The sequence below is a fragment of the Chiloscyllium plagiosum genome, unplaced genomic scaffold (genome assembly GCF_037043375.1).
Source record: "Chiloscyllium plagiosum isolate Xiang-an unplaced genomic scaffold, Cpla_swu_hap1 HiC_scaffold_48, whole genome shotgun sequence".
In the NCBI taxonomy this organism is placed as follows: domain Eukaryota; kingdom Metazoa; phylum Chordata; class Chondrichthyes; order Orectolobiformes; family Hemiscylliidae; genus Chiloscyllium; species Chiloscyllium plagiosum.
In genome coordinates, this window is record NW_028270186.1 from 16,764,529 (window position 1) to 16,783,077 (window position 18,549).

Consider the following 18,549-nt stretch of genomic DNA (forward strand, 5'->3'; position numbering starts at 1 on the left):
AGTAAATTGGGGCGGTGGGGGGGGGGGGGGGGGAGCGATGCGGATGAGACCATGCTTCAGAAACAGACAAGGGCAGCAATGGTATAACTCTGCTGTTGGTGGATAGTGTTACATTGCCCAGCAGACTGCTTGCCCAGATGGACCAGTTGGCTCTCAGCTCCAATGAATGGGACAAGGGAAATAACACAAGCACGAGGTCACAGGTTAGACCAAAGCACGGCTGGGATTTTTAGTTTCGGAAGGAAAGGCCCAGCGCAGTGTGACTTACTGCACGGTTACTGTCAAAGAGTTCCAGCGAGACAAAAGGTGGGCACTCAACTACTTCCCTCAGATTGCCGTAGATTTCCACCTCCTCAAAAATCAGCGTCTGGTCCCAGATAGGGTTCAGAGTCCCTCTGATAATGTCTGTGCGTTTGCTCTGGTGCAGGAGTGACACTTGAATGTAAGGGTCTGAAACAAAAGGAGAAATTATACAATTAAAGGTCAGAGCCCTGGGTACGGGATATCTCCTGTTTGGATGCATACAGTGACAATGATACGTCTGACCAGAGCGCCATGGAGTGAGAATCACGAAGCATGACCCTGTTTTGCAGCAGGAGAAACTGACAGAATCGAATCCTGGATCACACTCACTAATGCCACAGTCGCAACTTCCTGCCAATACAGGTGTCACTTCCAGGACAGCACGGGGTGAGATACAGAGTAAATGCCCCTCGACACTGTCCCCCCATCAAACACTCCCAGGACAGGGACAGCACGGGGTTAGATACAGAGTAAACGTCCCTCGACACTGTCCCCCCATCAAACACTCCCAGGACAGGGACAGCACAGGGTTAGATACAGAGTAAAGCTCCCTCTACACTGTCCCCATCAAGCACTCCCAGGGCAGGGACAGCACGGGGTTAGATATAGAGTTAAAGCTCCCTCTACACTGTCCAACCATCGAAAACTCCCAGGACAGGGACAGCATGGGGTGAGATACAGAGTAAAGCTCTGTCTGTACACTGTCCCCCCCATCGAACACTCCCAAGACAGGGATAGCGCGGGTTTAGATACAGAGTAAAGCTCTCTCTACACTGTCCCCCCCATCGAACACTCCCAAGACAGGGATAGCGCGGGTTTAGATACAGAGTAAAGCTCTCTCTACACTGTCCCCCATTGACCACTTCCAGGACAGGGACAGCACGGGGTTAGATACACAGTAAAGCTCCCTCTACACTGTCCTCCATCAAACACTCCCAGGACAGGGACAGCACGGGGTTAGATACAGAGTAAAGCTGCCTCTACACTGTCCCCCCCATTGAACACTCCCAGGACAGGGACAGCACGGGGTTAGATACAGAGTAAAGCTCCCTCTACACTGTCCCTCATCAAACACTCCCAGGACAGGGACAGCACGGGGTTAGATATAGAGTAAAGGTCTCTCTACACTGTCCCCCATCAAACACTCCCAGGACTGGGACAGCACGGGGTTAGATACAGAGTAAAGCTCCCTCTACACTGTCCCCATCAAACACTCCCAGGGCAGGGACAGCACGGGGTTAGATACAGAGTAAAGCTCTGTCTGTACACTGTCCCCTCATCGAAAACTCCCAGGACAGAGACAGTACGGGGTTAGATACAGAGTAAAGCTGCCTCTACACTGTCCCCATCAAACACTCCCAGGACAAGGACAGCTCGGGGTTAGATACAGAGTAAAGCTCCCTCTACACTGTCCCCCCATTGAACACTCCCAGGACAGGGACAGTGCGGGGTTAGGTACAGAGTAAAGCTCCCTCTACACTATCCTCTATCAAACACTCCCAGGACTGGGCCAGCACGGGTTTAGCTACAGAGTAAAGCTCCCTCTACACTGTCCCCTTCAAATACTCCCAGGGCAGGGACAGCACGGGGTTAGATACAGAGTAAAGCTCTGTCTGTACACTGTCCCCCCCATTGAACACTCCCAGGACAGGGACAGCATGGGGTTAGATACAGAGTAAAGCTCTCTCTACACTATCCTCTATCAAACACTCCCAGGACTGGGCCAGCACGGGTTTAGCTACAGAGTAAAGCTCCCTCTACACTGTCCCCTTCAAATACTCCCAGGGCAGGGACAGCACGGGGTTAGATACAGAGTAAAGCTCTGTCTGTACACTGTCCCCCCCATTGAACACTCCCAGGACAGGGACAGCATGGGGTTAGATACAGAGTAAAGCTCTCTCTACACTGTCCCCCATCAAACACTCCCAGGACAGGGACAGCATAGGGTGAGATACAGAGTAAAGCTCTCTCTACACTGTCCCCCATCAAACACTCCCAGGACAGGGACAGCATAGGGTGAGATACAGAGTAAAGCTCTCTCTACACTGTCCCCCGATCGAACACTCCCAGGACAGGGACAGCACGGGGTTAGATACAGAGTAAAATTGCCTCTACACTGTCCCCCCCTTCAAACACTCCCAGGACAGGGACAGCACAGGGTTAGATGCAGAGTAAAGGTTCCCTACGCTGTCTCCATGCAAAACCAGGACAGATAAAGCCTGGGGTTAGATACAAAGCATACACGAGCACAATCCTGCTCTACATGTGGACCGCCTGCACATCCGACTGCACACAGATCTAAGAACTTATACCTTGTTAACCTACTAACCTGCAGAGCTGCTGATATCAGTGGGGAGCAAACCTCTTGCCTGATAAATGTAGCCACGAAACTGGAAGGCATTGGGTGCTGTGTAAAGGAAGAGAAGATGACGGAATGGATCAAGAGAATCGCTAACCATTGTGCAAAAATGTTCATCCTCCCCCCTCACTGAGACGAGCGGACCGATATCCTGCTCATGCTATAACCACACAATTACTCGTTGAGTCTTTCTGATCCCACCATGTTAAAACAGGACACTCCAATGTATTATCACGGTTTGAACAAAGAATTTTTCTTTTCCTCAGTATCACAGAATGGAGGCACACGTTGTCAACACCACATTCATCAGGACAAATGCCAAAGTTCAAATGCCCACTACATTTTATACTGCGGGGTTCTGATCAGTTTGCAAGTTAACTCTTACTGGCCACGTGTTGCCTGCAAAAATAATATTAACAACTTGTGCGTTTTTGCAATTACTGCAGGTCGGAGGGACCCTGCAGTTGCCGGTTGCTTTTGCCTCAGCCAATCAGATTATAAATTGTAGCGATCATTTGAAACTTGGCATTCGCACATTTGTCCTGATCAGCGCAAGACAAAAGTCGGCCACAACCTGCCTCTCGGTTCAGTGAGATTCTGGTTTGAATTTCCCCTAAAGCTTCATCTTAAAACGGGAGTTGAATATTGTAATGCTTTAAATATATACTCTCCGCCCGAATGCCTCAGTCTCAAGACAACAGGAAATTTGCTGAAGTGAATCTCAGAACTGGAAGCGCAATCCGTGTGGATAATGTAATCTAAAGGCTGGAGGGGAAAACAGGGAAAGACCTGCATTTCCGTATCATCTTTCACCCCCAACTCAGGACAGCCAATGAAGAATTTCACAAAGAGGAGTCCGTGCTGTATGGCAGGAAATGTGGCAGCCAGTTTGCATGCAGCAAGCTCCCACCAAAAGCAAGGTGAACGATGACTGAATCATCTGGTTTGGTCATGTCGACTGAGGGACAAATATTGACCAGGGCGAACTCGCCCAGCTCTCCTTCAATGAGCATCATGTGACCTTTCACATCCTCTTGAGTGGACAGAGAGGGTCCAGTTTAATATCACAGTGAAACGACAATGAAGCAGTCCATAAGTACAGCACTGGAGTGGTGAGAGTGCCACAGTTCTCGCAAACCACCTTAAACTTACGGTCCAGAATGCAAGATATAAAGGGCGCAGTCATCCCGTAAAGTTCCTGATGGCCAACAGGCTTCTCCTGTTCCTCAAGATCCTCTAGGTGCACCTCACTGCTTTCCCGACACTAGAAAAGGTAACAGGCAGGCTCTCACACACAGCACTTCCTCAACGAACACTCATCAACCCACCAATTCTCTACCCAAATGTCGAGGCAGCTCTCACTCTGTATCAGCTCGCACTCATCAAGCGAAGCATCTCTGCTTTACAGAGATTACAGCCCCTTCTTAAACTTCAGGCAGCCTGTGGTAACACCGAGTACTGCGTACAGAGCACAGTTAGAACCAGAGAAATGGTTCCTCTGCACTGTCCCCATCAAACACTCCCAGGACAGGGACAGCACGGGGTTAGATACAGAGTAAAGCTCTATCTACACTGTCCCCCATCAAACACTCCCAGGACAGGGACAGCACGGGGTTAGATACAGAGTAAAGCTCTATCTATACTGTCCCCCATCAACACTCCCAGGACAGGGATAGCACGGGGTTAGATACAGAGTAAAGCTCTCTCTACACTGTCCCCCATCAAACACTCCCAGGACAGGGACAGCACGAGGTTAGATGCAGAGTAAAGATCTCTCTACACTGTCCCCCCATCAAACAATCCCAGGACAGGGACAGCACGGGGTTAGATTCAGAGTAAAGCTTCCTCTACACTGTCCCCCCATCAAACAGTCCCAGGACAAGGACAGCACGGGGTTAGATACAGAGTAAAGCTCTCTCTACACTGTCCCCCATCAAACACCCCCAGGACAGGCACAGCACGGGGTTAGATACACAGTAAAGCTCCCTCTACACTGTCCCCCCATCAAACACTCCCAGGACAGGGATAGCACGGGGTTAGATACACAGTAAAGCTCTCTCTACACTGTCCCCCCATCAAACACACCCAGAACAGGGACAGCACGAGATTAGACAGAGAGTAAAGCTCCCCCTACATTCTTCCCATCAAACACTCCTAGAATAAAGATGCCTGTATTGTTTTCATGTGAAAGTGAAGTTCTCTCTACTTTGTCCCCATCAAACATTCCAAGGAAAGGTCCAATCAAGAGTAGGTACTATTTTCAGAAATGTCAAGGAAAGGCAGCATAGATGGCAGAAAGGTTCAGTGGTTCGCGCTGCTGCCTCACAGTGCCAGGGACCCGTGTTCGTTTCCACCCTGGGGTGACTGTCTGTGTGGAGTTTGCATATCCTCCCTGTTTCTGTGGGGGTTTCCTCCCACAATCCAAAGTTGTACAGGTGAGGGTGGATTGGCCATGCTAAATTATCCCATAGTGTCCAGGCTAGGAAAGTGAGCCTTGAGAAATGCAGGGTGACCGTAGGTCGGGGAGGAATGCTCTTGAAAGGGTCGCTGTGGCCTGTTGCCACACTAAGGTGTCGATGATTCTATGAAGCCACGTTAACACTTCATAATTCACTGGCAAGGCTTCAGGTGAAGGATTGTGTCCAAATTTTGGTGCTGGGGCGCTTGAGGATGCAAGTCACTGGAGAGGATGCAGAGGGGACTCAACCCAGGATGGTACACAAAACCTTCCATTTACTGGTGGGCCGAAGAGCCTGCTTCCACACTGCAGGGATTCGATGGTTTGGAGGTGAGAACGGAGAAGGTGGACTTTGATTCTCCTTCAAAAATAACCACACCACCTGAATGGGTATTGGGGGCCGATTCTATAGCCACTTTCAGAAGGAAAGTTTGATAAATGCAGGCAATTTTCAGGGCAGTGGAGAAATGAATAACTGGATTGCGTTTTCAAGGTGATGACACAGGCAATGGATAGGCTGAAAGACCTCCCTTTCCACGCAGTGCAAATCTATACCCGATCACTGCTCTGTGGTGCTATCGTAGCTGTCATCTACTAACAACCAGTGTGGGTCAGTTTTTTGGCAAACCCCTCCTCCCTTCTGGTTGACAAGTTTCAGCTAATTTGGTCCCAAAGTACCGTTGAGCAAGTGACTGACCGCCTAACAGCACCGGGAAACATACCAAAGAGCCTTCCAGCCTGAAAATGGCCGCCGGGCCCATCTGCTCCTTCGGGATTAGTCGTCTTCTCCAGCGCCTGCGGCGGTAAATGTCTCCCTTGTTCTGTTTTATATGGAACTTCCAGCCAAACAGAGGGGCGTACTCCCAGCCATCCTGATCAATCTCTTCTCTCTGTGTGAGGAACATCAGATCGTAAATTGGAACGCCCATGTTTCAAACAGTCATGGTGCGGCCCTAGGAATGCTCCTAAAAGGAAGCCCCTGACTGGTTGCACACGTCCTCACTCGATGTGAAGGCTTGAGGGTGCACTGTTTTGATCAACTGAGGGCAATCACGATCTTCAAGTTAGAGTCAGGACACTTAGAAGTGAAATGTGAATGTTTTAAGGAGGGAATTCCAGAACTTGGAGTCCAGGGGACTGACAGCACAGCTGTCAATGGTATGATTAAAGTCAGGATCGCTCCAGAGGCCATGAATGCAGATAAATGGAGAGGAGTGTAAGGTCGGGAAGATTACAGAGCTCGGAAAGGAATGAGGCCTCAGAGGAATTTGAGAATTTTAAGATCGAGGTGTCGTTGACTAGGAGCTTAGGGCAGGGGATGACAGGGGAAGTGGACTTGAACATCGAAAGACAGGCCACAGAATTTTGAGTGACCTCGACAGAGTGTGGGAGACCAGGCAGGTGTGTTTTGGAATAGTCAAGTCAAGAGGGAATGGAGGCAGGGATGAGGGTTTTAGTCACAGGTGAGTTGGTGTTATGTGGGAAAGGCAACAGCTAACGAAAGTACAGCAACCTCCCATCAACGATGACATGATGACGATAAGGTGAGCTGGTTTATTTGGGGAAAATAACCACCGACGGGACACCAGGGACAAGTCCCCTGCTCTTTCTGAAAATAAGCCAAGGGTCCCTCAACGTCCACCCGAGGTAGGGGGAAATGGTTTAAAGTTTCAAACGGCAGATGGGTTCCTCCAATATAATCGCTGGAACCCACTTCCCCCCCCATCCACACGAACGTGGCACGTACCGATACTGTGACAGCCCACCTTCATCTGGCGAGAGCGATCAGGCTTCCTCATGCGCTCGCGCTTCCACCGTCGTCGCCGGTTTGTGTGGTAGGCTTTCTCCGTGGGGTTCCAGTGCCTTGGCATCGTCTCTGGTGGTACAGCCTTTCCATACTCCCATCCTGCAAAATGGAGCAGAGGGCACGTTGTGGTAACAACCACCAAATCGCCTTGGCCCCCCAAGGTGAGGAATCAGCAACCGGAGAGGGGCGGTGTCAAAGGGACTCACACCACAGACTTGGTGAGGGCCCCTGGAGTTGTAGACACTGCTGTAGTGTTGGGCACAGACAGCTCCAACAAGCAGCAGGTATATATGACCAGGTAGGCTGCTTCACTGACCAGCATGGTGGGATGAATATTGGCCTCTCTTTGAAATAGTGCAGACACTGCTTTTACACTCACTTCACTTCTTTGTATGAAAATTGACACCCTCAACTGGGCCATCGACTTTCACTGTTGTCTGACAGTGCAATGCTTCGTCAGTGCAGTTGCTCAGGATGCGCTGCACTGCAGCAACACAGACACACAGACAGTGCGGCGCTCCCTCAGTACTGACCCTCCAACAGTGCGCCGCTGCCCCAGTACTGACGTTCCAACAGTGTGGCACTCCCTCAGCACTGACCCTCTGACAATGTGGCACTCCCTCAGCACTGACCCTGTGACAGTGCGGCACTCCCTCAGTACTGACCCTCTGACAATGTGGCACTGCCTCAGCACTGACCCTCCGACAGTGCAGTACTGCCTCAGCACTGACCCTCTGACAATGTGGCACTCCCTCAGCACTGAGCCTCCGACAGTGCGGCACTCCCTCAGCACTGACCCTGTGACAGTGCAGCACTGACCCTGTGACAGTGCAGCACTGACCCTGTGACAGTGCAGCACTCCTTTAGTCCTGACTCTCCGACAGTGCACTGTTGCCTCAGTGTTGAAATGGAATGCCTTCCTGGACCCTGTGTTCATTTATGTGTGTTAGAACATACACATGCAATGTCCTAAATCAGAGCTGAAGTCTCATGCACAGAACAAAGATGACAATTTTGGCATGCAGTAATGAGGAAGAGCATATGGGATGGGGTTCTTGAAGCCTTGAAGGACTGAGAGAGAAGGGCAGTTGAGCACTCAGTTTCCTGACCTTGATAAATAACACTGAAAACTGGGTTGAGGTAACAGGAGCCAGATTCATCGATAATCCAGAAAGGATCAACTTTAACAAAAGAAGGTAGTTACAGTTCAATAGTGCCAAGTCTTTGGCCAGTCCCACTGGCACATGCCTACTTACCATGTTCATCCACTGCCCGATAAAGATCTGCTATCCAGTCCTCCTTCCATTCCCACCCAACAGGGCATTCAATCTCTTCCATTGGCAAGTGTCTATTCCCTTTCTGAAATCCAAAAGAAAAAACATTGGGTGGACTTGCCAGGAGAAAGTGAGGACTGCAGATGCTGGAGATCAGAGTTGAGAGTATGGTGCTGGAAAAGCACAGCAGGTCAGGCAGCATCTGAGGAGCAGGAGAATCGACGTTTCGGGCATAAGCTCTTCATTAGGAATGAGGCCTCATTCTGAAACGTCAATTCTCCTGCTCCTCGGATGCTGCCTGGCCTGCTGTGCTTTTCCAGCACTCACTCTCTGGACACAAGAGCATTTGCATCAAACTCTTCTCAAGCAACTGTGATCAAAACGGCACGGTGGCTCAGTGGTGAGCACTGCTGCCTCACAGCACAGGGTCCCAGGTTCAATTTCCCACCTCGGGTGAGTGTCTGTGTGGAGTTTGCACATTCTCCCCGTGTCTGCGTGGATTTCCTCCGGGTGCTCCGGTTTCCTCCCACCGTCCAAAAATGTGCAGGTTAGGGTGAATTGGCCGTGTTAAATTGCCCGTAGTGTTAGATGAAGGGGTAAATGTAGGATAATGGGTCTGGGTGGGTTGCACTTCGGCGGGTCGGTGTGGACTTGTTGGGCTGAAGGGCCTGTTTCCACACTGTAAGTAATCTAATTTAAACAAAAACTGTGTTCCCCATCTTGTACGTATCAACAGTAAAGCTCTGATAAGGCCACAAGTGGAGCACAATGCCCAATTCTGATCTCTGCACTTCAGGAAGGACGTGAGAGTCCTCAACATGGTGCAGACGGGGATGGACCAGAATGGTTCCGGGGTGAATGATTTTCGCCACAGGCCTCTGTTGGAAAAGCCTGGGGTGTTGTCCTTGAAGTGAAGGCGATTGAGGGGGGATTTGGACAAGATTCTGACACGTTCAGATATTGAGTGATACAGCACAGAAACAGATCCTTCGGTCCAACCAGTCCAGGCTGACCATAATGCCAAACAAAGCTAGTCCCGTCTGCCTGCGCTTGGATCATGCCCCTCCAAACATGTCTTATTCCTGTACTTATCCAAATATGTTTTAAACGTTGTAAGTGTACCTGCATCCACCACTTCCTCTGGAAGTTCATTCCACACACAAATTACTCAGTGTGTAAAAAAGGTTGCCCCTCGTGTCCTTTTTCAAATCTTTCACCTTTCACCTCAAAAATATGCCACCTTGTCTTGAAATCCCTAACCAAAGGGACCACCCACCAAAACCTCTCGAAGGTGACGCCTCAACCTCCTGCATTCCAGTGAAAAAGTCCCAGTGTCTCCAGCCTCTCCTCATCACTCAAACCCTCATTCCCGGCAACATCCTGGTCAATCTTTTCTGCACCCTCTCCAGCATAATAATAGCCTTCCTTGAGCAGGTGGGAGGCGGAGAAGTATTGTTCCCATCACGTGATGATGCAGAGCTTATTTGGGAGACACGGATTTCATATTTTGGGCAAGAGATAGAAGGGGAGGATGTACGATCAAACGTTTTTCCACAGCGAGTGGTAATGAGCTGGAACTCACAGCCCATGAGTGAGGAGGAAGCAGAGATAATGAATGACTCCAACATAAAATCAGACTTAAAAATCACACAACACCAGGTTATAGTCCAATAGGTTTAATTGGAAGCACTAGCTTTCAGAGTGCTTCCAATGAAACCTGTTGGACTATAACCTGGTGCTGTGTGATTTTTATCTTTGTGCACCCCAGTCCAACACCGGCACCTCCAAATCATAAAATCAGACAGGTGCTTGAGGGAAATAAACTGCAGGGAGGAGTAGGGCAATGGGACTGACTGGATTTCTGTTCCGGACTGACAATATGACCCTCTGCCCTTTTTTAGCTCCACGAGCTGGACTGAAGTCCGGCCCAATTATAGGAACTATGAGTCTTTTCTTTCTCGCATTCATCAAGAGTCCACCACATGTGCCATGTTTAACTCCTGCGGACATTTCGGTCAGATTTCTCAGAAGGAGTGAAACACCTACTTTGTCTGTCCACTGTTCCAAGGCTGGGCTCCATTCCCCTCCAGCCAAATGGGTTTCATTCTCGTAAACTTCGTCAGTGAATTCATTGTGGCCTGCATCAGCGTCAAACAACAAACTGTAAAAGAGAGGGAGAAACAGAATTGGACAAAAATGTCCATGGAAATGCAGAGACAGTGACCCATCCTCAACTCGACCCTTTCCAAATTCCTCTGTCAGTCCTCCTCCGTCCTCAACCTCAAATGCATGCAACGCACTCCCCATCCCTCCCTCAATCATTCCTTGTCGCTCTGTCTGGTCGACAGCGCGTCCTTGGCTTGCGAGGGAGCACTGAGTCAGAAAGGTCATGGGTTCACGTCCCATTCCAGGATGTGAGGGTGTGCTTCAGACTGACGCCCCACTGCGGCATCGAGGGAGCACTGCTGTGTGGGAGACGCCGTCTTTCGGGGTGAGGTGCCCGCTGACGGCCCAAACAAACCCTTGTCCCGTGAACACAAGTAAAAAGGTGTGCATGATGATCAATCGCAATGCTTTGGAAGACCCCCTCCCCCCACTGCAAGAAGGCAGGAAGCAAACTCACCACCGCTCAGGGTCGATGGTCCATTTTCCGTCCCACTGCCAGCCCCGGAGAGGGTAGAAGTCCTTTCTCGACAGCCTTATTTTACCCGACGCATCGGAGAACGCTGGATGCTGCAGCAACCCACTGGTGCCCCAGTGGCCCATGACCCGCGCCTGGTTTTCATACTGCAAACAGAACCACAAGAAGGCGTTTGGTATGCTTTCCTTTATCGGTCAGAGTATTGAGTCCAGGAGTTGGGAGGTCATGTTGCGGCTGTACAGGACATTGGATAGGCCACTGTTGGAATATTGCGTGCAATTCTGGTCTCCTTCCTATCGGAAAGATGTTGTGAAACTTGAAAGGGTTCAGAAAAGATTTACAAGGATGTTGCCAGGGTTGGAGGATCTGAGCTACAGGGAGAGGCTGAACAGGCTGGGGCTGTTTTCCCTGGAGCGTCGGAGGCTGAGGGGTGACCTTATAGAGGGTTACAAAATTATGAGGGGCATGGATAGGATAACTAGACAAAGTCTTTGCCCTGGGGTGGGGAGTCCAGAACTAGAGGGCATAGGTTTAGGGTGAGAGGGGAAAGATATAAAAGAGACCTAAGGGGCAACTTTTTCAGGGTGGTACGTGTATGGAATGAGCTGCCAGAGGAAGTGGTGGAGGCTGGTACAATTGCAACATTTAAGAGGCATTTGGATGGGGACATGAATAGGAAGGGTTTGGAGGGATATGGGCTGGGTGCTGGCAGGTGGGACCAGATTGGGTTGGGATATTTGGTTTGGCATGGACGGGTTGGACCGAAGGGTCTGTTTCCGTGCTGTACATCTCTATGACTCTAAGTCATGACACATCGTACAGACAGCCCTGCCCAGCGTGGAACGGAGAGGCACGAGACCAGGAGGGGCTCGGCTTCACTGTGACCAGGACAAGGGAACGTGATATTCGCCGGAAGTGAGGAGGTTTCACCTACGGAAACATTGCCATAATGTAGCCTGCGACTGACACCACCCCCAGCCTTGCTCCTGCGAGACTCCACTCGTTCTTGCGAGCTTCCAGACACTCCCAGGAGCCTCCAGAAAACAGCCCTGAATTGCTAATGGGGCACTGCAGAGGACGAGAGATGGACTGGGCACGGGAAACTGCCAGGAATGAGCACCGAATCTCTCCAGACTCCCTCACAGCTCAGTGCGAGTTCCCCCTGACAATCAGGTGGCCATGAACAAAGATCAGTACAGCACAGGCTCACCAAGTCTTTCGAAATTAAAAACCTTCTGCATCTACGCGGCCCGTATCCCTCTATCCCCTGTCTATTCACGTATCTGCCTCTTAGATGTTTCCATTGCATGCACCTCCAACATTTAAGAGGCATCTGGATGGGTATATGAATAGGAAGGGTTTGGAGGGATATGGGACGGGTGCTGGTCGGTGGGACTAGATTGGGTTGGGATATCTGGGACAGCATGGACGGGTTGGACCGAAGGGTCTGTTTCCGTGCTGTACATCTCTATGACTCTATAACCTCCTTTGGCAGTGTAATGCAGGCACTTACCATCCTCTGTTAAAAACAAAACCTGCCTCTCCCATCTCCTTTAAACCTCCAGATCGGGCAACACCTTGGTGAAATTTTTCTGTACCATCTCCAAAGCCTCCATATCTATCTGGCCGTGTGGTAACCAGAACTGTCCGCAATAGTCCAGGTGCCACTTTCAGGGAGCTGTGCATCTGGACACGTCTATCCCTCTGTATTTTAATGCTTCTAAGGGTTCTGCCATTTACAATGTGCTGCTCTCCTGCACAAGACCTTCCAAAATACATCACCTCGCATTTGTTCGGATTAAATTCTGCCTTCCAAATCTTCTGCTCAAGTCTCCAGCCTATCGATATCCTGCTATAACCACAACCCCACTACAACAACAACCACACCACCCTGTGGCCGACCACTTCAACTCCCCTCCTCCCACTCTGCCAAGGGCATGCGAGTCCTGGGCCTCCTCCATCGCCAAATCCTAGCCACCCGACGCCAGGAGGAAGAACGTCTCACCTTCCGCGCTGGGACCCTCCAATCACACGATATCAATGTCGACTTCACTAGTTTCCTCATCTCCCCTCCCCCCACCTCATTCCAGATCCAAACCTCCAACTCGGTACCGCCCTCTTGAACTGTCCCACCTTCCACCCTCCCCTCTGACCTAACATCATTACCCCCACCTGCATCCATCTAATGCCTGCATCCACCTAATGCCTTCCCAGTTACCTTCGCCCCAAAGCCCCACCTCCCCCAATTTATCTCTCAGTCCCCTTCCCCCACCTCCATATTCCTGATAAAGGGCTTATGCCCGAATCATCAATTCTCCTGTTCCTTCGATACTGCCTGACCCCGCTGTACTTTTCCAGTGCCATACCTTTCGACTCTGATCTCCAGCATCTGCAGCCCTCACTTTCTCCCATGTCCTGCTACACCCTCACTATCCGCAGCTCCCTCATCTGCAAACCTACTGATCAGACCACCTGCATTCTCATAGAATCACACAGCAAGGAAACAGACCCTTCGGCCCAACCAGTCTGTGCTGACCATAATCCCAAACTAAACTAGTCCCACCTGCCTGCTCCTGGCCCATATTCCTCCAAACCTTTCCTGTTCATGGACTTATCCAAATGTCTTTTAAACATTGTACATCTACCACTTCATCAGGAAGTTCATACCACACATGAACCACCCTCTGTGCCTCAGATTTGCCCCACTGTCTTTTTAAAATCTGTCTCCTCTCACCTTAAAAATGTGACCCTTTGTCTTGAAATCCCCCATTCTCAGGAAAAGACAACAACAATGAACTCTATCTATACCTTTCATTTTACAAACTTCCATAAAGTTGCCTCTCAACCTTCTACACTCTAATGAGAAATGTCCCAGCCTATCCAGCCTCTTTTCAGAACTCAAAGCTTCCATACCTGGCAACGTCCTGGTAAATCTCTTCTGAACCCTCTCCAGCTTAATAATATCCTTCCTATAACTGGGCGACTAGAACTGGATACAGTGCTCCAAAAGAGGCCTCACCAATGTCCTGTACAACCTCAACATGACGTCCCAACTGCTCCACTCAAAGGACTGAGCAATGAAGGCAGGTGTGCCAAAAGCCTGTCTACATGTGACGCAAACTTCAACCTCCAAAGTCAATGATACATATCACTAACAGCAGGGGTCCCAGCACTGAGCCCAGTGGAACACCACTGGTTACAGATATCCAGTCAGAAAAACACACTTGAACTGCTACCCTCTGTCTTCTATATATGCCAGCTGTGTATCCATCTCACCAGCTCACTGCAGATCTCATATGACTTCACTTTTTGTGGATCAGCCTGCCATAATGGACCCTGTCGAAGGCCTTGTTAACATCCAGGGAGACAATACCCACTGCCCTGCCCTCATCAATCATCTTTGTCACTTCCTCAAAAACTTCAATCAAGTTTGTGAGACATGACCTCCCCTGCATGAAGCCATGCTTCCGATCATTAGTAATTCCACGTTTTTCCAAATGTCAGTAAATCCTGTCCCTAAAATTCTTCTCCAATAATTTCCCTACCATCGGCCAGTAACTTCCCGGATTATCACGATTGCCACACTGAAACAAAACAGCAACGTTGGCTGTTGTCCAATCCTCTGGGACCTCTCCTGTAACGAAAGCGGATGCAAACCTTTCAGACAATGCCCCCAGCCATTTCTTCCTTCATCTCCCTCAGTATTCTGAGACAGAGCCACTCGAGTCCTGGGGACATGTTTGCCTTATTGCTTTTCACAACTCCCAACACCTCTTCCTTTTCTACATCAACATGTCCTAGAATATCAACATATATCTCTTGAGACTCATCATCTGGAATACTGCTGCAAAGTATTTGTTAAGGACCTCACCAACGTCCTCCTACTCTACACACAGGATTTCCTCCTTGCCTGCACCTACCCTTTCCCGAGCTACTCTCTTGCTCCTTCTATACATATAAACTGCCTTTGGATTTTTGTTAATCCTGCTTGCCAAGAACATTTCATGGTCCCTTTTAGCCTCCCTAACTCCTCGTTTAAGTTCTTTGCTGGGTTTTTAAAAATATTCTTCAAGGGCTCTGTCCATCTTCAGTTTCCTCAACCTTATGTAACCCTCCTTTTCCTTTTTTGGACTAAGTTCAAAATTTCTCAGTATCCAAGGTTCCCAAATCTTGCCATCCTTACTCTTCATTGTCACAGGAACAGGCTCATCCTGAACTTCATTCAACTGGCATGGGTTTCCTCCCCAATCCAAAGATGTACAGGTTACGTGGACTGGTCATGTTCAATTAGATTCCCTACAGTGTAGAAAGAGGCCCTTCAGCCCAACAGTCCACACCGACCCTCCGAGGAGTAACCCACCTGGAGCCATTCCCAGAATAACGCACCTAACACTATGGGCAATTTCGCACAGCCAATTCACCTGACCTGCACATCTTTGGAGTGTGGGAGGAAACCGGAGCACCCAAGGGGAACGTGCAAACTTCACACAGACAGTCGCCCAAGGCTGGAATCGAACCTGGGTGCTATGAGACAGCAGTGCTTACCACTGAGCCACCATGCTGTCCAGAGATGTGCAGGCTAGGTGGGTTGGCCATGGGAAATGCAGGGTTATTGGGTGGGGGGGGAGTGGATATGAATGGGCTGCTCTTTGGAGGGTCCGACGGGCTGAATGGCCTGTTTCCACACCGTAGGGATTCTATGATTCTATGAAATGCACTGCAAAGATAAATAAATGCAAAATACCAACAGCAACCCAGGACTGCGAGACTCACTCTTTCTGCAGCGACTAAAATTTTCCCATCGATGTACTTTTCAAACTCCTCTTCGTCAGTAGACAGGCCCATCCAGATCCGCACTCGGAGCTGAGCGACAGTCCTCTGGTTTTGGGACTTGTCCAGTGGTTGCTGTGAACATCGGTGTGAGAAATGACGTTACTCATCATTGGAAAGCATCAGGTGGCCTGACAGGCAACTCAGTGCTTCACAGACAAGAACAACCAACCTCACGTTCCCTTGCCTCACTAACTTTAACTCCGCTGCACATTTTCAAATAACCAAAGAGGAATATACAAATAGAAAGTGTTTCGAGGGATAAGGGCCGGGTGCTGGCAGGTGGGATCAGATTGGATTGGGATATCTGGGTTGGCATGGACGGGTTGGACCGAATGGTCGGTTTCCCTGCTGGACATCTCTATGACTCGATAAATTTGAATCATACTCAGAAAATATCCTGTGGATGGTAATCCAACAGTCAAAACATACATGCAACTGTTCTAGACGTTAAACATTGTCAACCAGAAGGGAGTTTCAAAAGCTTAATGACTTCATGGACTTCATCTCTCTCATGGGACTTTCCATTGTGATACTTTGAAAGGGAATGCAATATAAAAGTAGGGAAGTCTTGCTCAAACTGTACAAGGCTCTCATCAGACACCACAGCTGGAACACTGCAAACAGTCTTGGGGCCATATATCTAAGGGAAGATCCATTACCATTGGAGGCAGTCCAGAGAAGGTTCACTCGGCTGATCCCAGATATGGAGGGACTGTCTCATGAGGTGAGGTTGGGCCTGTACTCATCAAAGCTCAAAAGAACAAGAGGTGACCTTATTAAAGTGGACACGATTCTCAGAGAGCTGGACAGGTTGCTTGCCCTTATGGGAGAGTCTCAGATCGGAAGGAGATGCACACTGAAGGGAGATAGGAAGGGGAATTCCTTCATTCAAAAGTAAGTAGCTCAGAAGGTCCCCTGACCTGACTGGGTGCTTTCATGTGAGATCATGTTGGCCTTCAGCACATGGCATACTTCAGGGTCACGTACTTCATGAGGCGTCCTTCAAGTAGGGTGGCACGGTGGCTCCGTGGTTAGCACTGTTGCCTCACAATGTCAGGGACCCGAGTTTGATCCCTGCCTCGGGTGACCGTCTGTGTGGAGTTCACACATTCTCCCCGTGTCTGCGTGGGTTTCCTCTGGGCGCTCCAGTTTCCTCCCATAATCCAAAGATGTGCAGATTAGGTGAATTGGCCATTGCTAAACTGGGCTCATTAGTCAGGGGTAAATATCGGGTCGGGGAAAGGGTCTGGGTGGGTTACTGTTTGGAGGGTCAGTGTGGACTTGGGCCAAATAGGTTGCATACTGTAGGGAATCTCATCTTGGGTCTTCCGTGATCAGTCAGCACTGCTGAGGGTCACCATCAAGAAAAGATTTTTGCATCTACTTTCATCCTTCTCTGATTGACTCTGGATCCAATTACAAATGCATGACACACGCTCACACGCACCCACACACATAAAGACACACACAGACACACACCGTACAAAGTCATGTGTCCGTACCCACACACCCCAGCACAAGTGTGGACTGGGGAGGTACGTGGACTTTGCAATGCAGAACCAAGTCAGGTCCGTCACCGGCACCGACACCCACCCGAAGTGAGCTGTGACCCACCTTCATGAACACTGTTTGCAACTTCCCGCAGAATTTGCCACACGATTTCTCACTGTCCCTGGAAAACAGGACCGAGTGTGCTTTAATCCGAGCGTAGGCGACTCGCTTCTCACCAGCCAGCATCCAGAGAATCACATCAGGCAGGCTGTTCTGAGGCTGGGAGGGGCACACGAGGAGAGTGCATGAGATTCCAGTGGCTCTGGCTGCCAGGACCTACGTAGCCCACCATCCCTGTTCCTGGCATGTAAACCGTGCACAAAGTGAAACGGACTGGCCTGCAGTTTAACTGTCAGAACACGTGCTTCCCAATAGAATTCCGTGCATGACCAGGAAACCCTCCCTCTTCCTAAATGTTCCCCTTTCTGTTCAACAATCCTGTGCAAGGCATGATGCTGGACAAAATATTAGAGCAAATTTACCAATAAGTGGCAACAACCTGCTTCACAGAGGACAGTCACCAACTTAGAGCAAATCTTGATGACTTACTACAGCACAGTACAGGGTATGTGCCAGTGTTGAAGAGTCAGTGCTGAGGCAGTGCCACACTGTCAGAGGGTCAGTGTTGAGGGAGTGCTGCACCGTCAGAGGTTCACTACTGAGGGAGTGCCGCACTGTTGGAGGGTCAGTGCTGCACTGTCGGAGGGTCAGTACTGAGGGAGTGCCGCACTGTCGGAGGGTCAGTACTGAGGGAGTGCCGCACTGTCGGAGGGTCACTACTGAGGGAGTGCCGCACTGTTGGAGGGTCAGTGCTGAGGGAGTGCCGCACTGTCGGAGAGTCAGTGCTGAGGGAGTGCTGCTCTGTCGGAGGGTCAGTACTGAGGGAGGATCGCACTGTCGGAGGGTCAGTGCTGAGGGGAGTGCCACACTGTCAGAGGATCAGAACTGAGGGAGTGCCGCATTGTCGGAGGGTCAGTGCTGAGGGAGTGACGCACTGTCGGAGGGTCAGTACTGAGGGAGTGCTGCACTGTTGGAGGGTCAGTACTGAGGAAGTGCCAAACTGTCAGAGGGTCAGTGTTGAGGGAGTGCCGCACTGTCGGAGAGTCAGTACTGAGGAAGTGCCAAACTGTCAGAGGGTCAGTGTTGAGGGAGTGCCGCACTGTCAGAGGGTCAGTACTGAGGGTGTGCCGCACTGTCAGAGGGTCAGTGTTGAGGGAGTGCCGCACTGTTGGAGGGTCAGTGCTGAGGGAGTGCCGCACTGTCAGAGGGTCAGTACTGAGGGAGGGTCGCACTGTTGGAGGGTGAGTGCTGAGGGAGGGCCGC

The 18,549-nt window shown here is 50.2% G+C and overlaps 1 protein-coding gene across 1 annotated transcript in view; it reads right to left on the minus strand.

The window, feature by feature from the left end:
* LOC122542980 (myoferlin-like) overlaps positions 1–18,549 on the minus strand; it is a 169,293-nt gene that overhangs the window by 91,043 nt on the left and 59,701 nt on the right. Inside the window, exons 23-32 of the mRNA XM_087984303.1 lie at positions 17,290–17,445; positions 15,616–15,747; positions 10,825–10,988; positions 10,248–10,362; positions 8,184–8,286; positions 6,887–7,026; positions 5,843–6,010; positions 3,815–3,926; positions 2,633–2,710; positions 269–450 (exon numbers count right to left, since the gene is read on the minus strand). Of these exons, the coding sequence (XP_087840429.1) occupies positions 269–450; positions 2,633–2,710; positions 3,815–3,926; positions 5,843–6,010; positions 6,887–7,026; positions 8,184–8,286; positions 10,248–10,362; positions 10,825–10,988; positions 15,616–15,747; positions 17,290–17,445 (1,350 nt within the window). The remainder of the gene's footprint in view (positions 1–268; positions 451–2,632; positions 2,711–3,814; positions 3,927–5,842; positions 6,011–6,886; positions 7,027–8,183; positions 8,287–10,247; positions 10,363–10,824; positions 10,989–15,615; positions 15,748–17,289; positions 17,446–18,549) is intronic.